The sequence below is a fragment of the Petaurus breviceps genome, unplaced genomic scaffold (assembly GCF_028583685.1).
Source record: "Petaurus breviceps papuanus isolate PSGF00001 unplaced genomic scaffold, PetGlider_PUasm1.0 685, whole genome shotgun sequence".
NCBI classification, from domain to species: Eukaryota; Metazoa; Chordata; class Mammalia; order Diprotodontia; family Petauridae; genus Petaurus; species Petaurus breviceps.
In genome coordinates, this window is record NW_027186455.1 from 2326601 (window position 1) to 2349060 (window position 22460).

Genomic DNA, 22460 nt, shown 5'->3' on the forward strand with positions numbered 1-22460 from the left:
CGGAGTCCTCCTGCTCTCTAATCTCTTTTCCCGGGTCGGCGGGCAGTGGGGTTGGCCTAGGTCTGGCGGGGGAGTTGATTCAGTTTGGTTTTCTGGAAGCACTAATAAACTCAGCCTTTGCTGGACAAAATCAATTGTGCCTGGCCAACAAAGGCTAATGTTTTGCTTTCGTTACATGTTACAATTTCCTACCTTTTCTGACGCAGCGTTGATGGGGTAAATAGTCTAATCTGATTCAGTCCACCTCCTGTGGATTCTGAGGGCCAGTCGTGACAGACCGAGGATTGTGCAAATCACTGGGCAACCTGCTGGTGGGGAAGCTCGGGGCTCGTCAGTGGAGAAGCAAACGACTTTTTGAGGGGAGTGTAAGCTTTGTGAAATATTGTGTGCCTGTATCCCTAGCAGAGTTTGGGGAGGTGGGGGTGGGGTGGGGTGGAAGAAGATCGTCTGAATAGGGGAGAACTTTCCCCCGCCCGTATTTCCCAATAAGGAGAAACTGACCTCTAGATAAAGAGGGGAGAACTCCCAACCTCCCCCCTCAAAAAAAAAAAAATAAACCCAGTATCCTTCACACTTGAATTGGAAAAGTAGCGTCGCTGTAGGACACTTCCTTGGTAAAGATTTCAAAGCAGAATTGCAGTAACTCAGGTATTGTGTGCGTGTATTTTCTACCTCAAAGTCTCTGCAAGAAATATTAGTTTGTTTTAGAAACTTGGTACCTTTTTGCTTTTCTTAGAGAGACCTCCCCAGGGCGCTGTCTTTCCCTCTAAAAAGGAAGGGGTTCTTGGGAGACAAATCCTTGCTCTGGAGAGGAGAGAATGAACGACAGGAGAGAAGGATAGTGTTATAACGAATTAAGTGCAGAATTAAATGCAAACGCTGCTGGGACAACTTTCTTAAAAATAAAGTAAAACAGAATTGAATAAAATTACCCACTACCAACAAAGTGAGCCCCAGACTGAGGAAATCGTCTGCAAGAGTAGAACCCAACTTGAGAAAACGAGTGGGTGCGTAACAGACTGGGCGGGAATTGTTAATGGCTTTCGCACAATGGCATTAATCAGATTAACAGGAGCAATTAGCTTGGCCAACAGAGCTGCACAGCCTTCAGAGCGCCCAGTAAAGGAAAGGATTAGGTTAATTTAATTAATTCTCAATACACAGACCAGTCTCCTTTCAGGCCATTGTGTAACCCCCCTCCTTTAGCCTCTCCCCCAACCTGGCCCCCCTCCCTCCTATTCTCAAACCACCACTATCCCTACCGAAGTGGGGCTGGGGGGAGGGGGAGGAATCAAATCTGGGTTTGTTTGTCATCTGCATATTACCAGGAACTAAATCTAGGATGACGTCGACTCTGTATAAAAAAGGGAAGAAGTTCAGCTGGACTACTATATCCTTCATCCAACTCTGGAATGAGTTCAGTGAAGGCAGGAAAGGGAGGGAGGGAGGGAGAGTGAGGAGGGAGAGAGGAAGAGAGAGGGTGAGGGAGAGAGCAAGCGAGACACAGAGACATAGACCGGAATAGAGAAAGAGACAGAGAGAAAGTATCGGGAGTGGGAGGCAGATTTGAGCAGCTCAAGATCTTCTTTCGGTTTGAAAACCCTATAGGACGTGCGTGTACTTTAGGGTTTTTTTGGGGGGTTACCCTTTTTTCTTTATTATTATTTGCTATTATTATAATTTTTATTATTTATTATTATCATAATTTGGGTTCTTCCTTCTCCTGTGCCCGGCGGGAAGAGTTCGGGGATGCCTGCTGGCATGTTCAGCATCGACAATATCCTCGCCGCCCGGCCTCGCTGTAAAGACTCTGTGCTGCCTCTGGCCCCTAGCGCCGGGGCCCCGGTGGTCTTCCCGGCCTTGCACGGGGACTCTCTCTACGCCAGCGCTTCAGACTATAGCAGTTTCTACCCGCGTGCAGTAGCCCCCAGTGGAGCCGGGCTCCAAACTTCGGTCGGTGGCTCTCGCTTGGGCTACAACAGTTACTACTATGGGCAGCTGCAAGTGCAGGCGACGCCCGTCGGCCCATCCTGCTGTGGGGCGATGCAGCCTCTGGGAGCTCAACAGTGTTCTTGCGTTCCATCCTCAGGTAGGGGAATCTTCGCCATCCTCTCCCAATTGCTCCCCCACTCCCGTTTTCTAGAAACTCCAAGTCTCTCTTCCCTCACTGGTTTTTGTTTGTTTTTTGGGTTTGGGGTTTTTACGAAAGTACGCGCGGGGAACGTGAGGGCTGCTAGGACTGAGTTGGGGGTGCTGTTGGAGACGGAGAGAAGATATTATTCTTTATTCTTTTCCACATACACTTTTGTAGCAAAAGAGCCAACTTGTTACCTTACCAAGAGCTCGCCAACCTAGTTTTTAGGCTTTTGCAAACTTTGGCAAACAAGATAGGGAAAAGTCGGGGAAACTCTGTTCCGTCTCTGTTTTGCGGGAAAAGCTCTGTATGGATAATAGTACTAGTATCCTTAATACTAGTACTATTATCCATACACACATACTACTAATATATTGATAGTGCAGGATCCGGGGTGGTGAGAATCTTTTCCTCACATTGTATCCAGGTTCCCTCGGCTAAGAGCTGGCGGGCGGACCTCATCTCATTGGGTGGGCTATGGAGTAAGTGGTCTTGTAGCCCGGATTCGAGGAGAATTCATTCCGATTCAGGGGTTATGAGCTCCTCGTCCCCACTCTTTTCTTCTCCACTCTCTCTTTAAACCCCATTTACCCGCCTGCTGCAGGTTACGATGGCTCTGGTTCAGTCCTCATGTCCCCGGTCCCCCATCAGATGTTGCCCTACATGAACGTGGGCACCTTGTCGAGGACCGAGCTGCAGCTGCTCAACCAGCTGCATTGCCGGCGGAAGCGGCGGCACCGAACTATTTTCACGGATGAACAGCTGGAAGCTCTGGAGAACCTCTTTCAGGAGACCAAGTACCCCGACGTGGGCACAAGGGAGCAGCTGGCCCGGAGGGTGCACTTGAGAGAGGAGAAAGTGGAGGTACTTCCCATCTTTCCCCTCGTACAAAATGTTGACAGCTGGTTAGAAAGCTCAGTCTGGGGCCGCACCACTAACTGATTTTGGGAGGCTGATGCAGTTTCTAACGCTGTTTTTAGTAGCTTGCTTTTTCATGAGTAGGCCACTAATACATGGGTGAATACCTGGTTTAAATCCCCAGGATTCCTCTTTCAATAGCCTGGTCCACTTCCCAGTATTTATTATTTTCTTTGAGCCAAGGAAGACCCAAAGTAAAGTAGGCCGGAGTTTTCTCCTGGTGATTTTCCCCAAATCTCTTCTTTCGGTAGAAGTTTGGTTCCCCCCCCCCCCCCGGGGATTTTCTCCCCTCTAGTTAATAGTTTGTTGTCTTTTTTAAACAGGTCTGGTTTAAGAATCGAAGAGCAAAATGGAGGCGGCAGAAAAGGTCCTCCTCAGAGGAGTCAGAAAACGCAAGGAAATGGAGCAAGGCTTCGAAGCCATCCCCAGAGAAAAGGGAAGAGGAAGGTAAAAGCGATTTGGACTCTGATAGCTGATAGCCCCGGAATGGAACTTTGGGACTTGCATACCTTTAGAGACTTGCACATACAATGCTACTATCTTGCACACTTGCTGCCTTTGTGGGGGAGAAGGAAAGTAATTGAGGAAAACTGTAAACTGTTGTAAATATTTCCTGGTGTTTCTTGTATAGAACTGGCTGTGGAGAGGCTGGGCCAGTCTAACAACCCCCCTTCCCCCACCCCATTCTGTAGTATTTATAGTTAAATTAAAGGTGATGATACAATAAATGGATGGTGGCGAAATATAATGCACCAATATCTAATATGTTTATACATCCTCTACCACCTCCTTCACAGACTGACACCTGAAAGCAAATTCAATCCTTGATTTTTAGGGTTTTTTTAATTTGAGGTTATTGTTGGGAGGAGTTGGTTTTTGAATATGTTACAAAAAGTTCAGTCAAGAAGGGAGTCATGTACTCCCATGGGCCTCTGGAAACACGAATTTTGGTCAGAGGTCTGTGGTTAATTAATGGAGTGATTTTAGACAAATCATTCTCCCTCCCCAACCCCCCATCCCAGGCTTCAATTTACTCATCTGAAAAACAAGGGGATTAGGTCCAATGATGTCTGAGGTCTCTCTATCTGGGTTCTAATGGTTCGTGCTTCCAATCCCAGAGGGTCTGGAGAATGAAATAGGGGAGACCTAGGGGGGAGACCGAAGGGTGCTCCACAGTTCCCATGTGTGTTATTCCTTAAATTCAGTTCACACAAAGCCTTCACCCTTTTGCTATTGTCACCAAACATTCAGTGTGATTTAATGGATAAGAGACTGTATCCTGGTTCTGCTACTTACTACTGCTGTGACCTTGGGCCTCAGTTTCCTCACAGTAAAATAATTGGATTGATTACTTCCTGGATACCTCCAAGAATCCAGGCCTGGGGAAAGGGAGGGTCCTTGCTCTTCTTCCATCCTTGTTTAACTAGGGAGTGGTGAAGGCTGGGAGCTGAGTGTCCAGGGACCAAGAGAAAGGGAGGAATGAAAGGAAAGCCTGCTAACCCCTAACAAATAGCTTTCTTGAGCCCTGGGTCCATACTGACCAGAAGGAATACTGGTAAAGAAAATCCTACACTCCTGCTTCCAGATTCTTCTGCTACCTTCTGTAACTTGACCCTGTTGAATTCCTGCAACAGGAGCCATTTCAGAGCCACTGGCCCTGGATAATGTGACCCCAGTTTCTACTCTCTAGTGCCCCTCTTCTCTTCTCATAGCCTTCAGAATTCTATGTCCAACAAGAAGTGTCCTGAACAGATGGAGCCCTCTCCATCCCTATTCTGAAGCCTCTCAGACTCTGTCCCTTTTAAAATTCTGTTCTCTGAGTCTGAGTGAGTCCCTGACTGCCGCTGGGAGACCAGAATGAGGTGGGGCGGGTGTGCCGAGTTCTCTTGCCCAATCACTAGACTGTAGAATGTAGAAAATGAGAAACCTGAAGCCAGCTATGGTTCAGGACTGGAAAAACTTGGGGGATTTTATTATGGCCTACAGCCCCCTTCCTTGCTTCTCTACAACCTCTCCACTTTGCAATTCACTTTCCAGAATAAAATCCTTTGTCCTATTCTGTGGCCCCTAATTCAGTGCTACCCTTGTAGTTCGTGTGCTACACACACACACACACACACACACACACACACACACACACACACACACACACATGCACGAACAATCACTTTTGAGCATATTGTTCTTGCCTATTCCCCTGGCCTACCCCTACACTCTCTCCTTCCCCAGTAGAGTTGGGGTGTGGAAGGAAGATAAGTTGTTAAGTTGTTACCCTGAGATCTGCTGCAAAGTTCAAGAAGCTGCTAGCATTATTCCCATTCCTTTTGGGGAAGGCCATGAAGCTTTTGGTTAAACTGCATCTCTTGATCAAAAAGACCCAGGAAGGCCTGTGACAGTAGATGAGAAAGACCTTTTTCCAACTTCAATAGTTTCCATAAAGCTCTTTACCCTCAGGCAGATTTCCAGGGTAGCCTCTACCCCAATTCTCTTATTTTTTCCTATGGGATCTTTAGAGGACCTGGAACTGGTGATTCCTGGCTTTAAAAAGAATTCTCTCCCCCCCCCCCCCCCCAAGGATGTTGGTGCACTTTTAAAATAAATTGAAATGATGCCCTTAAAAAAAAAGGCTGATATGTCAGTTGTGATGACTCAGCTTCTGTGTTTCACCTGCAGGGAGGTGACTTTCCAGTAGTGAATAAGTTTGTCTTTTGCAGAACCTGAAGGGACATCACCTCTCCTCCCCAACAGTAAGCATCTAGATTTCTTAGGGGAAGAAGACCAGGTAGTCCTTTAGACAGAAACATCAGAAATGAAAGCACAAACAAGAATGTCTGTTTGGCAGCCACCATCTTGTTGGTATCTCTGTTTTCATAGATCCCTGGGACATCTACATTCCCATATATAATGAAGTGGAGGTGGGACATTGGAAAGATACCTCACTTAATTAGACGAGAAACTTTTTTCCTTTCAGAAAGGGCACTGCAATAGCAAAAAAGTTTCTGTACCATCCCCACATCTCTCCTGAATAGAAACTCATTTCACATTTACTCCATTTCAGTGTTTAAGATTAGAAATCATAGCAGAACTTCATAAAGTAGGTTTCCTCTCCTCATGTTATTGCAAAGATTCCATAGAAAGGACCTCTACTGAGTTCTTCATGTATCTCTTTTTCTGCAACCACATTTTCCCAGGGTATCTTTTAGCTTACATATTGCTGTCACAGACAGAAGTAGATACATTAACTTCTAGTTTAGAAAGATGAGGGAGGTACAAAAGCTTTCCGCACAAGTAATGTAAAGTGTATCCTGAGCCACTGAGTGCATGGAGATGGTGAGTGTCTTTGGTCAGTGCTAGCTGCAGTAGTGAAAGGGGGGATAATTTTTTCTTTTTGCTTTTTGGAGGGGGGAAGGCGGGGCAATTGGGGTTAAGTGTCTTGCCTAAGGTCACAGGCTAGTAAATGTTATGTATCTGAGGTTTGATTTGAACTCAGGACCTCCTGACTCCATGACCAGTGCTCATGAATACTGTGCCACCTAGCCACCCCAAGATGATTTTTTGAAAAATTGTAAAATACATTTGCTCAGAGTAGAGATGGAGGTTAGGGTCAGGTTACAGAACAAAGGGGAAGAAATAGCTGACGGAGATTTTGGAGAGATCTTCCTTACTCTTCCCATAAGAGGAAACTGGAGGTGGTGGTTGTGGGGCCTTCCAAACAGAGGAGAAGGCAACCCCTCCTACCTTCTCCCTGTAACTTTGAAGAAGAAAAGTTACTTTTGCCTTAGAAGTTCTAAGTACAGTATTTGGTCCTTGGCTTAAGAATAAATTAAAAAAAAAACAATAAGAAAATATTCTCTATTCAGCTTCTCCTTAGGGTGATTGGATCGACCCTTCTGCAAAGCTCCCCTCACCAAGGTAGAATGTTGGATTTTTGTTGCCTGAGTTAGGGAGTACTAAATGCTCCCACACGGTGGGATTGGGAACTTTGAGCGACAGAAGAAACTACCCTCTAAAGGTGCAAGAAGACTGATCATCTGTTGGGCTTTAAAAATAGCTCTGGTGAGAACAATCTTTATAAAGATTTAGATGCATTTCAAAGAAAGGGTACTTATGATTTAAAATTTTTTGTTTGCACAATTCCTGTTTTTCCTGAAGCAGACTGACATTACTCTACTGGATCAAGTTATTCTTGAGACACTCAGGATTTAATTTATCAGTTTATCTCTCCCCCACCCCCACCTCTTAGTAGTAAGAATAATCACATTTTGGTGATAGGGGCTAAGGAAGGTAGTTTGGTAATCCCTTCAGCTGGATGAACTCCAAAACCCTGACCTTTTACTGTCAGCTGACTATTCAGGATGATCAGAAAACTTTTCTGATCTTAGAGACTTATGTAATTTAAATTTTAAAATTTGGTTGATTATACTTGAACTAGGGGGAAAATAATACCTTGAGAAGTAAGTAGATTTACTAACACTAATTAATTGATTGTTTCCCTTGAAAATAGGGCAGCAGTCCAATGAATTATGGGTGTGTATCTTTTAAAATGTGCAAATCACACCTAACTCTCTGTTAACTCACTTAAAATGGAATGGCTTATTGTCTTTTAAATGAATCTTTCTAAAGAAGAAAGAGATGAAAAAACCCAGTTCCTAACAAGCAATTGAATGGTTTTTATTCTAGCCACAAGAGTGTGCCATTAATGTAAGAGAAATGGGTGTAGGATGTGGAATGAGGATATTGGGCGGCTATCATTTTCTGGAGCATAAGTTAAATAATTCAGCTGCAAAAATAAATCAGATATTGGAGCAGTTGATCAAAAGGAACTTCTCTTTCTTTCCATCCCTCCTCTCACTCCCTTTTATTTCCCCCTGGTCCTTATTTACTCTGTCCTTGTCTCATCCTTAATTGAACCAAAGGTAAACATATTAAAATTATAACATAGCACATATATATGAAGTCTCAAATCAGCAAGCTTTGCATAAATTTATTTAAATTAGGAATTCAAGGAATGTGTTGTTTCTTTTGGCTCAGGAGTTTAACCACAATGATATTCCTCACATAAATCCTGATGAAGTCAGTGTGATGTTGTATATTTAAGAAAATGGGCTTCCTTGATAATAAATGATAGGATGTGATCTTGTGTTAAGGTTTCAGACCAGATGTTTCGTAGAGAGGGGAGACTGGGTAAAAAGATACAATTAGAGCTCAGTAAGATTACTAAGTTGTTTTTTTTTTAAGATTGAAAACTAGGTGGAAAAACATTTGATCAATATTATAATTAAGTCGTAGGGTATCTCCCTTTGCATATGAAAGATGTGGGAAATAATTCATTAAATTAGCAAATATTAAGTGTCTGCCATGTACAAGGCCTAGTGCTTGGCACTGAGGATACAAATTAATAAAACATATAATCCCTACCCTCAAAACGAATATAAATTAATAAATACTATGGAGTGGCCGGTGGGGGAGGCGCAAAGGGTGTGTGGTGGTGTTTAAATGGATTGAAGTCTTCTTAAGAGGCGAAATTAGTAGTCCATAAAGATATATTTGGGGCTTTCAAGGAAGCCAGGTGTCCCAGTGCAGATTGCCAGGCCTGGAGTCAGGATCAACTTGAGTCTGACTCTTCATCAGACACTTATAGTTAGGTGACCATTGACAAGTCATATAACCTTTATTTGCCTCAGTTTCCTCACCTGTAAAATGAGATAATAATTATAGCCCTTACCCTTCTGAGTTATTGTGATGATCAAATGAGATAACATGTAAAGCTTTTTTCAAACCTTATCTGTTATTATCTTCATTTAACAAATATTAAGTATTTCTTCTGTTCCAGGCACCATTCTCAGCTATGTATATAGAAAGATGAAAGTAGGCAGGATCCCTGCCTGTAAGGGGCTTACAAATCTACTAAGGAGTGATGCAACTTAATTACATAAATACAGAAGAATGTGATAAAAAGTAAAGGAGAGGCACTGATAAATTGTGTTGGGAAATAGCACTAAGAGCAGGGGAGAGGGACAAAGCTGTGCATACCTGGGATATTTAGTGGTTTTGATAACTGAGTAGAATATTAACTGGAAGAGTTGAGAAGGGAGTGTTTCCAGAATGGGAAGAGTCAAGTGGAAGGCAAAGTCTAGAGTGAAGGACAAGATTGGAAAATAGCTGGTAGTCCCATTATGGTGTTATTTATCTCTCTCCATTTGTTTTATATATACTCCATACTTATCCTGTGATTTCCGGTCTCTCTGTCCCTCAACACTATTCCAGAATATTACCTTTTGTCTGAGTATATTCTGTCTCTTCCCAATATTCACCCTTCTCTAATCTCAAAATCCTTGTTCCTTTGTCCTTTTTCTGGTCATGCTTTCTGAACCCCAACCATTCACTGAACCTTCCACCATTCACCTCCTTCAATCTTACTCAAGGCTGCCTAATGAAGCTGAAAAAAAATCATGAAACTGTACCAACTGGGTACATTAAACATTTATACTATCTCAACCGAATCCTGACTTCAGTAAGGCCAACATATATTACTGCAATTCCTTAATTTATCCCTAGTCCACTTATCACAGTAGCTGTTACAAAACTCCTATATCATTCTTCCTCTCACCCTCTCAGTTGAGAACTTCACCTAATACTATCTCAAAAAGATTAAGGCTTTTGGCCAAGAGTTCCCTTTCTTCCCCATCTCCGTACATCCCTCATATCCTCTCCCACTGTCTCCTTTACTCCAGTTTCCAGTGAAGAAGTGACCCTTCTGTTTGTTAAGGACCACCCTTCTCTGTGTGCATACCCTGGTTCCCATCCCATCCCCTCTGTCTTCTCCATCAGATTTCTCCCATAATCATCTAATGTTCAACCTCTCTCCATTTACTGGGTCCTTCCCTGCTGCCTACAAAAACACCCAAGTCTCCCTCATCCTTAAAAAAATAATTCTTACTAGAGCCTACCTCCTCACTAGCTATCATCCTATATCTCTCCTTCTCTTCTCAGCTAAACTCTAAAAAGCCATCTCCAATCAGTATCTCCACTTCTTTTTGGATTCTAAATCCTATGCTCTCTGGCTTCCCTCATTATTCAGCTAAAACTGTTCTTTCCAAAATAACCAATGATTTCCTTACTGTAATGGCCCTTTCTGATCTAAATCCTTCTGGACCTTTCTGCAGCATTTGCCCTGTTGATAATCCTCTCCAGATTCTCTCTCTAGGTTTTTGTGATGTTAATCTCTCCTCTTACCAGTCTGATTACTCCATCTCTAGTCTTCGTCCACTTCAGATCCATTAACTCTGGGTGTTCTAGGCCCTCTTTATGCTTCCTCACTTGTTAACTTCATTAGCTCCTAAAGGTATAACCATTATTTCTATGCAGATGATTCCCAGGTGTATGTGGACACACACACATATATATGTATATTCACACATATATACACATATATATGTACACACATATTTTATATATGTATATATTATATAAATATACATATCCTAGTCTTTCTCTGATATCACATTTTGTCTAGAATATAGAGTACATAATTATACTCTATACATACTCTAGCATATAACAACAGGCAATAATTATATAGCACTTTGAAGCTTACAAAAATACTTTATATATGTTATCTCATTTGATTTTCACAACAACCTTGTAAGGTAGATGCTATTATTATTATTATTTTTTAAAGCAATCGGGGTTAAGTAACTTGCTCAAGGTTACACGGCCAGGTGTTTCTGGGTGGGTACTGTCTTAGCCCAGATTCCATCTCCAGGTGATCCCAACACTGGAGCCGGTGCTCTTACTTGCTGTGCTACCTGGCCTCCCTGGTAGGTGATATTATTATCATTCCCATTTTACAGATGAGGAAACAGACTGATGCAGGTTAAGTGATTTGCCCAAGGTTATGCATTTATTAAGTGTCAGAGGGAGAATTTGAACTTAAGTATTCTTAGCTCCAAGTGTAATGTTTTATCTACCAGACCACCTTGCTGCCTAAAGGGGAATTATATGAAATAGCCCTGGAAAGATAGGTTGGAGATAAATGCTGGGGGGGGGGGGGGGGGTGGCCCTTAACTATCAAGCCAAGGAGACAACATTTTTCTTATAGAAATATTAGGGAGCATTGAAGGGTTTTGAGCAAGTAAATGATGTGGTCAGAACCCTATGTATTAGGAAGATTAATCTATCAGATGTATAAAAGATGAAATGGAAGAGAGAAACTAGAGACAGAGAGACCTATTATTAGGGGGTGTTCCCAGGGGTGGTTAGCAATGCCATAAGTTCATAACTCAGAGAGCTAGAACAGATTTCATACATCATCTAGTCCAGCCTCTCACTTTAAAAATGAGTAAACTGAGACCTAGACAGCTAAGTGACTTTGCTCAAGGTCTCACAGTTAACAAGTCAGAGGTATTATATGAACTTGAATCCTTTTTTTTTTCCTACTTTACAAATAGTATAGAAAATTCAAGGATGAGTACTTAGGAAAAGCTATTAGATTTAGCAACTAAATTTGTGACCTTAGATAAAGCTTTTCAATTTCAAAAACCTACCACATCATTCTACCTCTGAGACAAGGACTTTCCTGAAAAAATTAGGCCATTTGAGGAGAGCTTCTTGTCCCCTCCCCCTCTTTTCAGTGACTGGGATGTGTTCCCCCACTAGGAAGCAAACAAGCATTTATTAAGCACCTACAGTATGCCAAGCACTGTACCAAATGCTTTACAAATGCCTCATTTGATCTTCACAACAACCCTGGGAGGCAGGTTTTATGATGGTGCAGTGGATCCAGTGCTGGGCCCAGAGTCATGGAGATGTGAGTTCAGCTCTGGCCTCAGATATGCACCTGCTGTAGGATACTAGGCAAGTGGCTTGAGCTATGTTTGTTTCAGTTTCCTCATCTGTAAAGTGTGGATGATAACAATGCCTACCTTCCAGGGGTGTTCTGATGATCTGGTGAGATAATATTTGTAAAGCACTTAGCACAATGCCTGGCACAAAATAAGCACTATGTAAATGTTAGCTGTAACTGTTATACAGTTGAGGAAACTGAGACAGACATGGGGCGAGTGACTTGCTCAGGGTAACACAGCTAGTAAATGTCTGAGACTGGCATCTAGCTGCCTCTTGTCCCTATTATCTCTCCTCCTTTACAAGTCTCACTCAGAGGTGGTCCTTTGTGCCAAGGCAAAGCCCTGTGTATTCACAAGTGATCCTGTTGGATCTCTTCTTCCACAGAAGAATGACCCCTCTATCATCTTCCCATTCTCACTAATCCTCAAACTCTCCCTGTCTCTGCTCTACTTCCCTTTTGCCTATAAACACAGCCATATGTTAAGAGGCAGTTTGGTAAGGCAGAGAAAAGAGTATTGGTGCTGGAGTCAGGAAGGCTTGTGTGAACCTAGGCAAGTCAATTAACTTTTGTCTGCCTTAGTTTCCTCAGCTGTAAGATGGGGACAATAATAGTACCTACTTGTCACATATTAGGTGCTTAATAAATGTTTTTTCTCACCCTTTAAAAAAATTTAACTTGGTCCTGCCATCCCTGCTTGCTATCTTCCTATATCTCTCATCTCTTTAATGGCTAAACTCCTTTAAAAATCCATTTACAATCAATGCCTCCACTTTTCTTTCCTCTCACTCTAGTCTAAAATTTCTGTAGTCTGACATGTGACCATCATTCAATGGCAACTGCTATCTCCAGAATTACCAATGATTTTCTCATTGCCAAATGTAGTGATCTTTTCTTAATTCTCATTCTAATGAACCTCCCCTCAGCCTTTGCCACCAGTGATCACCTGTATACTCTCTTTCTTCTCTAGAATTTCATGAAACTATTCTCTCTTGTTTCTCTTATGGCTTATCTAACTACTTAGTCTTTTTTTCTGGATCTTCATCCAGGTCACACCCACTCGCTGTGGGTGTTCCTCAAAGCTCTGTCTCAGATCTTTTTCTTGTTTCCCTTTATATTAGTTTACTTGTTGATCTCATCAGCTTGCATGGGTTCATTTGATCATCCCTATTTGGATGATTCCCATCTATTTATTCAGATCTAACCTCTCTCCTGAGATCCAATCTCACACCACCACTTGCCATTTAGGCATTTCCAGCTGGGTGCATAGGCATCACAAACTCAATGCATCAGAAAAAGAACTCATTATTTTCCCCTATATCCTCCCTGTTCCACCATCTTACAATTCAGATTCACAATTTTAATATCACTCATGACTCCTTATTCACACTCTTTCTATAAATCAGATCAATTGGCACAACTTCATCTTTCATGATATCTCTGACTGATATCTATTTTTCCACTCACATGACAGCCACCATGATATAGACCCTCATTATCATGCACATGAACTACTGCAATAGATTTCTGGTTGTTACTGCTGCCTCAAGACTCTCCCTACTCCAGTCCATTTTTTACTGAGTTGTCAAAGTGATTGTTATAAAGTGAAGCTTTGACCATGTCATCCTGCCACACTCAATAAAACCCAATGGATGCCCTTTTACCTCCAAGATAAAATATAGTAACTTCTATTTGGCATTTAAAGCCCTTGACAACATGACCTCTTGCTATATTTATAACTATCTTACATTTTACTTCCCTCCACAAACTCTATGATCCTGTAATTTTGACCTTTCCAGCTGTTTCTTACATCTCCTAACTCTGTGCCTTTTCATTGACTGTCCCCAAACCTGGAATACTCTCTCTCGTCACCCTGCCTCTTGACTTTCATGGCTCCTTCCAAGATTTAAGTAAAATCTCACCTCTTCAGTAAACCTTTTCTACTACCTCCCTCCCTCCCTCTCTTTTATCCTTTTCCCAAGCTGATAGTTCCTTTTCTCTGAGATTACTTGTTATTTAAACTAGATGCATCTTTTATGGACAATTACTCAAATTTTCCTCCCTCAGTAGAATGGGATCTCCTTGAGAGCAAAGATTGTGTTTTCACCTCTCTTTGTAATTCCTGACCCATAGTAAACTCTCAATAAATGATATTGTTAATCCTTCATTTTCAAAGAGTACCATAAATGAATGACTGCTAGATAGAGACAGAAACCAAATTGCCAGGGATTGCACAGTGACCAAATAGTGAGAAAGTATAGGCAGTGAGGGTAGAATTCTCTTTTTAGAAGTTTATCAGTTAAGGAGAGGGAGAGATAAGATGATAGATTGAGGGAGTGGCAAGATCAAGGGAAGATTTGTTTTTTGAAGAGTGGAGAGATCTGAGTATATCTGTAGGTCTAGAGGCAGAAGCTAACAGGAAATGATAGAAATTGATAAAGAATGAAGAATTGGATAAGTAATGGAACAGACCATGGGGAAATCATAGCACCATAGAATTTAATAGTTGGAAAAGAGTCCAATGGGCATCTAGTCTCAACTCAGAAAGAATATATACTCAGAAATATATTCCGAAAGATTTACTGCTACACACTTCACATGGTTATCTAAACTTTGTTTGAAGTCTCCCAGGGTTGGGGAAACTGCTGCCTCTCAAAGCAGCCATTTCACTCTGGGATAGGAATTTTTTTTCCTTCTAACAATCCTAATTTTGTTTTCCATAAAGTTGCTTCCAATTTCCATTCATTGATTCTCATTTTTGCCCTTTCTCTGTTTCATAGGAAAGCCTTTTCAAGTAACTGAACTTGGATAGATCTACTGTCCTCCACCCCCAATCTTCTCCTCCTCCAGACTAAATATCCCCATTTCTTTCAATCCATCTTCATCTAGCATGGACTCAAAGGCCTTCATTTTTCTTATTGTCCTCATCTAAAAATATGTTCTAGTTTATTGACATTTTTAACTTAAGCATCAAAAAAGAGAAAATTTTCATACATATGGAAATGCAAAAAAAATTCTATATCAAAGAGTGAATCTTTATTTCATGTCCCTTTATTTATGTGCATATATGTACATAGACACAGATCTTATATATTTATAACAGATCCTACATTTTTTTTTCAAAACCGTCCTGCCTCTCTGTCCTTTCTTTCTCAGCTTCCTTCTGTTCTCTAAAACTAAAAAAAAAATCTAATAACTGCCCCCCTTTTTAAAATTATATCACCAGTGATACTTAGACCCATTAAAAAAAAGAGGAAGAAAGGAGAAAAATACCTTATAACAAATAAACATAACCAAACAAAACAAATCCATATGGTGGGCACATCCAAAAATGTATGTCTCTTCTGTACTTTGTGCCCTCACTTCTCTGTCAGTATATGGGTAACATGTTTCATCATAAGTCCCCTGGAGACAGGGTTGGTTGTTGCATTGATTAGAATTCTCTCATAATCTTTCATAATTGTCTTTCTTTGTAATGTTGCTGTCCTGGTATAAATTGTCCTAGATCTGTTCTGTTCACTTTTTACTAGTTTATACTACTCAAGATTCTCTGAAATCATCTCTCAAAATTTTTTTATGGTACAATAATATTCCATCACATTTACATACCATAATTTGTTCAGTCAGCTATCCCCAACTATCTAAGAAATAATTTAAGATACCCTTTTAGAGTCTATTTTTCTTTTCTTTTCCCTTTTATTCCCCTTGAAGTTGTGGGAGCTTGTTTTGTTTTGTGATTATTCCCTTTCCAGTATGATCCTTCCTCTTAATCCCTCCCTTCTTCTCTGATTCCACTTGTTTTCCTCATGAGTTTGCTGTATTTTTACACAAACTCTCTTTATGTGTTCTATTCATTTTTGTCTATTTCAGAAAAGAGTAAATTCATCTGATGCTTCTGCCCTTCATCTTTGTGCACTCTTCTTGCATACCCCAATTATTAAAAATAGCACTATTTCTTTTATTTACACTTTTCAAAACTAATATATTCTTTTAATCTTTCCTTCTCTTTCCCCCTTTAAATCCTCAGAACAGAAGCAATATACCCCTGTTCCTGGCAACTTATTACCTTTTGTTGGGACACTTGTTTCTTCTTCTGTTGGAATGTTAGCACTACTTCATATAGTTCCAATTGCTCAAATAAGCTTACTCTTCTAGGTTTCTCTGGACTTTTGTGCTTATATTTCAAAGTTCCTACTCAGTTCTGATTTTTTTTTATTAGCAATGCTGAAAAGTTCTTTATCCCATTGGAAGTTCATTCCCACCCCTAATCCCACCAAGGATGAAATTCAGCTTTGAAAGGTAAGTTATTATTGGTTGTAAGACTAAAAAGACTGAAAAGGCTTTGGGGATATTGTATTTCAAGATCTCTTTTTTATCGTAGGTAGTTTCCAGGTTTTATGTGAACTTCTGGATGTTCACAGGTTTTTTTCCTTTGAAGCGGGACCTCTGAATTTGGCTATGACATTCTTCAGACTTTTCTTTCGGGACTTTCTTTCAAGAGGTATTAGTGGATTCTTTCTATTGTTGTCCTATGGTTCTAATAGATCTGGGCAGTTTTCTTTTTTGATTTATCAGAATTTTGTGCTCACTTAAAAAAAAATCACTGTGCTCAGGGAACCCAATGGTTTTTAAATTATTTCTCTTTGAGATTTCCAGATCAGTTATTTTTCATATCCACCATCTTTTTCTTTTCTAAAAGTTAATTTTGTGTATACACAAACACATGTTTGTATATACATATGCATGTGTATACAGGTGTATTATGTGTGTGTATATATATATATGTGTATATATATATATACATACATACACATGCATGCATTTCCAGAGTTTATTTCTTGGGTGAGCTTTACCACTTTCCCTTCTAAACTATTTATTCTCCTCTCAGTTCTTTCCTCCAGAGCTTTAATTTCATTTTTTATCTTTTGCTTTATTTCTTCTAGGTATTCATGTAGTCCTTTTGTAAAATCATTTTTTTCTTTGTGTTTTTTACTTGCAGCTGTTGTGGAATTATTCATTCCTTTTGAGAAATCTTTGAAATTTTGCAGTAATGTTGCTTGGTGCTTTTTTTTTTTTTAAACATATTCCCATCTAGTTTCTTAATAGGGGACTTGTGCCAGATCCTGCTGTGCTTTGAGGTGAAGTGACAGGACCTACTTAATCTTGATTTGAATCTCCAGGGATCCATTGACTTCCATCTTGCAGGATTAGTTCCCCTTAGATCTTTGAGGTTCTGAGCTCTGGATCTTCAACTCCCTCTCTTATGTCTCAGCACATAGTGTTAGGGACCTTAGAGAAGCTGGATCTGGGTTGTCCAAGTCTGAGTGCCCCTACTTCCTCAGACTTCCAAAATTCCTACCCCTGGGCTTTATGCTCACCCTGGGGCTTTCCCATGGAAACCCTTTACTCTTTAGACTACACATGTCTTGTTTCTGGTCTAGCTAATACCAACTTTGCTGAAAGGATTCTTTTTCCTATTTTCCATGGACTTCTGACCAATTTTTGTAAAGTTCTGGGGTATAAGAAGTCACCTACTGTAGTTTTTCATTGGATTAAAAAAATTATTATCAGATTCAGTGCCAACTTTAAAGTTTTGTTAAGGTAGTTACATGGGAGCTGCAGCCAGCTTCCTATTCGGGCAGCCATCTTAATAGAAACAACTGTCAACTTTCTTTTTAAAACATACTCCCCAGAACTGAGCACAGTGCTGAGTGGGGCATAATACAATGGGACAATCACCTCATAATTCTGGGAAGATATGTTTTTCTCAAATTGGCAGCAGGGGAAAACTACTGACTCTGGAGTTAGAGGACCTGGGTTTAGGTGCTTACCACATTTTTGAACTTGGGCAAGTCCCTGAACCTCAGTTTTCTCATTTCCAAATGAAAGGTGTTAGACTAGGTAACCTTTGGGGCTCGCTAAATTGTTGGTATCGATTCCTTTCTCTTACTGCAACTTGAGATGCTTTTTGCTTCTGTGGCTGCCGTATCATACATCTATTGACCTATTGAACTTGTAGGCTTCTAAAAACCCTAATGCTGTTTTTCAAACAAACTATTGTCAAACCATGCCTCCCCAATCCTGTGAATTTCACGACCCTAAATGTTAAGCTTCACATTTATTCCTGCTTAATTTACTATTGATAGATTCAGTCCATTTAAAAAATATGGTCAGTATTTCTTTGGAGTCTAACTCTGTCATCCTATAGGGTACATATCCCGCCTTGGTTTGTAAATATAAGGATATTATAGATAACTTTATCACTCCTTTATTTAAAAAGACAGCAATTTTCAAAGCATGGGGCTAAGCACAGCTCTGTAGGGTATAATACAAGGATCCCCTTTCAAGTTGACTTGGAGCCATTGGATCAAGGGGCCCAGATGGAAAGGTTTATATTGGCATAGAAGAAGATCATCTCTTCCTCTGAGATGGCAATAAAGGAGAAAAGGACAAATGTGAATACAGAGAGTTTCTGAGGTATGGAAGAAGAGAAAAATCAAGTCTTTAATAAAAAATAGCTATTTGTGTTTTATCAGTTGTTGAATGCAAAATAAGGTTCATAATAGCATAGAACTGGAAGAAAAATCAAAGATCATGTAGTCCAATCCCTATATTTTAAAAAAGGGAGAAATGAGACCCTGGGAAGGGAAGCAGCTTACTTAAGGTTATATATTGTCTGAACAGCAAAGTCAGAGTTGATTACCAATCTACTGTTGTCTGTACTACATTATATGAACATTGGTCTCTTCAATCTTTTCATCTAAAGGGGTCAATTCCTTTGGTGTGGTCCAGCAGCAAAAGGGGCCACACAAGTAGTGTTTATACCAGCGATCATATGGCACAATATGCCAACCTCTGTTTGATATGAACTTCATTCTGAGCCTGAAGAAAATAAACGACATCATCTCTGTTGTTCAAGTGACCCAGTGAAGAAAGGGCATGAATTATGAGATGTTGCCACAGCTCAAGGAGAATCTGTGATTTTTAGATTCCAACTTCATCAGTTTGTTCACATGTCTTCATACTGCAAAGAAAGAAGGCACAGAAACCATAAGAATATTGGGGAAATTTTTTTCTTTATAATCCCTAAGGAGTTTAGTCCATTCAAGCTTTATGTTTCCTAATTTTAAAATCCATAAGAGTCCCTTGACCAAATTTAGAGATTAGGCTTTTGTCAAAAATCTGTAGCACTCTGGAGTAATCATTTAACCTGATTTGAGATCTACAGATGATGGTTTGAGTGGTAACAATTTTAACTGTAATAAATAAGATTAAAAGCCACTAATGTGTTGAGTGTTTTACTAGTGGAATGAGGATTTCTATTAAGCACCAGTTGTATCAGGTACAGGAAGGGAAATTTAAGTCCAGGCTGAAAGCCTTCCTCAGTGCTATTATTTCCTGATTTTTCTTTGGAATAGGGGATATGGTTATAATAGACTTAGACCTCTGTCTCTTCTTCCTTCTTTCTCTTTCTTTTCCATCCTTCCCTCTTTCTCACCATTTCTCTCCCTCTCTAATTTTTCTCCCTCATTTTTCTCTCTTTTCTCCTTGTTCTCCCTTTTGTTTCAGAAGGGGTCAGCCCCTGGTGGGCTGAGGGTCACAGTGAGGGCTGTGTGCAGACACAGGTGTGGGGAACCTGCCATAAAAGCACTTTCACTTGTACATCCGTGCATACAGGAGTGCTCTCCTGTGCTGGGCAAGGCTGAGAACTAATATGCTTCAAAACGCCCAGTGCCTACAGAGAAGGATGAGGTTTGTGCATTTGGAAGGGGGACATGGGAATTTATGGTTTCAGAGGCATGCCAGATAGGTACCTGCCTGTGCAGTCACCTCATTAAAGCAGCTGGCAAGGCACAGCTGTGGCTTCCAACAATGCACGTTTTAGTAGTGTAAGGTAAACATATGCTTTTTATTGTATTGAAAACAAATTATTTACTTCAGGTGGCACATCAGGAAGAGGCCCTCAGGAAGAGAGGGCTATGGAGGTTAATCTTTCCTTTAAAGCCCCCTAGAAAGTGAGACATTAGACCTCCACAAGCTCTTCCCTGAAAACTCCTGAGGGTCAGTTGACTGAATCATTCTTGCTATTGCCCCCAGTGATAAAAACTTACTCCATGAAGGCACAGTCACAAACATTTGGTTTATCCAAAAATTTCATAGCCAGATGGCTGAAATAACAGTGGAATTGCATGGATGGCATTGTTTTTAGCATTTAAGGAATAAATATTTATGTTGTTAGCCAAGTAAATCACTTTGGGGTTTTGGTTTTGGATTCTTATACGACACAACTCTGATATATGGTATAACTGCTAAATAAGCATTGGATTCATCCATCAGTACAAGGAGTTAAACTACATCAAAAATCTCAGCCATGGTACAAAGTGACTTCTAGCTGGTGAAAAGGAATCTCTCCTTCCTGAAATTGCTCATTTCACTTTTCCTGAACCTCTTTTGACATCCTTCTCAGTGTAAGGTGAGCATATAAAGTGGCAATGGTAGGTTTGTACAAAATTGTGAATAAGGAAGCTTGTTGCCAGATTTGGGGACACAGTGAAAGCCCCTTTAAAAATAAGCAGCACCATCATGACCTATGTGACCATGAGCAAAACACAACCTCCCCAAGCTTTAGTTTTCCTGAATGTAACCTGAGGTTAGACAAGATGACCCATAAAATCCCTTCCCTTCTCTGTCTATGATTCTATTTAAAATTACAGGGAAGCATATTTCATCTCAATGTTAAGAAGATATTCATAACAATTTAAAGTTATCCAAAAATGAAACTGACTGTCCCTGGAGGAAATGAATGCCCTGTTACTGGAGATCTCCAACCAGAGGCTGAATGACTAACTGGCAGAGATGATGTACATAGGATTCATCTATCAATTCAGGGAATTAAATTACTTAAAAAAAATACAGACATTGTAGAAAAGCTTCACACTTGTGAAAAGGGAGCGTTATCTCTCAGACTGCTTATAGTGCTTTTCTAGACTTTTTTGCTTTCATCTCAGTCCTCCTGTATTATGCTTACTTGCGTTGTGTGTATGTGTGTGTGCATGCCTGCCCCTGTTAGTTTGTAAGTTTCTTAAGAGCAATACCTGACCTGTATCCATCCTTGTATCCCCACGATTTGGCATTTGATCTCATCCAGAACCTGAATGAATGTTTTGGCAAAATAAATTGGAAGTTGAAATCTCCAGTCTTTGCTCATATCCTATTTTTTGTTCTTTGTCCTTCTCTCACAAAAATGTAAAATGGACATTCAGTCAAAGTTGGAGACCAGTAAAACGAATGGACCTCAGAGATCTCTCCCCACTTTAGGATTAGAGAATCTTCAAGTTACAAATCTTTATGCTAGATTTTTATATTTATAGAAAATGTTAGTAGTAATAATGTAGTAAACAATCACAGTATCAGTGAGATGTAGTAGAGTAGAAAATGTATTGGATCAGAATCAGGAAACCCAGGTTCTAATACTTGCTTTACTACTAATTAAAAAGTTGTTTAACTTTGTGCAAGTGTTTAAATTGTACTGAACCTCAGTTTTCCCATCTTTAAAGTGGGGGAGGGGGTAGAGGAGAGAATAATTCCTGTCGTGCCTACTTTACAGGATTGTTATGAAAATTTCATGAGGTGATATATGTAATAACATATTAACAGAACAATTAAATGCCATTATGTTGTCAGATTCCAGCAGTCACTAAGCCAGTCATATACCTGCCAGGTTTCAGACTCCAGCAATGATTGTGACATCTACGTATCACCATAATTCTAGAGTTCTACAACTGCCAGGTTCAATACCCAATATCTCAACTACAGAATGTTTGACCATCAGACTGACAGCTTACCTCCAAAGTATAGTCTTTAACTATGCTGGGTTGACCTTAGAGCTTCAACCTCCAGTAGCAGCAATGTCAACCTTGTATTTTCATAGCTTTAGGAACCAGAAGCCTCTTGTCAACCAGGCTGGCTATTCATATGCACAACTCACATTTCTAGGTCTTAATTCAGAGGTTTGAGTTCTTTGAGGTTCTTAAGACTGTACCTTTTCATAGTAAATCACGACCGGGATTTCTCCCCATATCCTCCCTCCCCCCTTCCCCCGTCTCTTAAGCCAGAGCTCCAGCTTTTTTGGTTGGGTCACCATTGCTATATTGTCCAAACCCTGAACAGAAAAAAAATGAATAAAATTTTACTAGTGTGATATAATAAGCAAATTTTCTTAAAAGATCAAAGAAAGAAACTTTTTTTTTCCCCCAGGAAGGCAAGTTCAAACACTGATGGATAGGAAAGAAGGAAGGAAGAAGTAACAAGCTAAATTAAATTGAATAATGAATATATTAAGGAATTAAAGGAGGACTTGAATTAAATAAAATTTACATAAAAAAGTAATAGAACAATTAGGGAAATTGAAAAATAATATATAAAAATTAAACACATCAATAGAAGCAGCAAATAACAAAATTAAGTTAAGAAGAAAAGAAAAGATTGAAGAACAAATCCAAGATGTACCAGAACTTAAAAAGCAACTCTTTGCATGCTAGTTGTGTGAGCTTGGGTGAGTCA

General features: G+C 40.2%; 1 protein-coding gene across 1 annotated transcript; it reads left to right on the plus strand.

Moving 5' to 3' along the window:
• Positions 1–1400: 1400 nt before the first annotated feature.
• Positions 1401–4196, plus strand: GSC (goosecoid homeobox). Its single transcript, XM_069104203.1, has 3 exons — positions 1401–2089; positions 2739–2998; positions 3376–4196. Exons 1-3 carry the CDS (start codon positions 1750–1752, stop codon positions 3526–3528), a joined length of 753 nt encoding a protein of 250 aa, XP_068960304.1. The 5' UTR covers positions 1401–1749; the 3' UTR covers positions 3529–4196.
• The last annotated feature ends 18264 nt before the right edge of the window (positions 4197–22460 follow it).

Coding starts and splice junctions, on each gene's coding strand:
- GSC (XM_069104203.1), top strand. CDS start 1,750: ATGCCTGCTGGCATGTTCAGCATCGACAATATCCTCGCCGCCCGGCCT. Junction 2,090..2,738: donor TTCTTGCGTTCCATCCTCAG/GTAGGGGAATCT, acceptor CGCCTGCTGCAG/GTTACGATGGCTCTGGTTCA. Junction 2,999..3,375: donor TGAGAGAGGAGAAAGTGGAG/GTACTTCCCATC, acceptor TTTTTTAAACAG/GTCTGGTTTAAGAATCGAAG.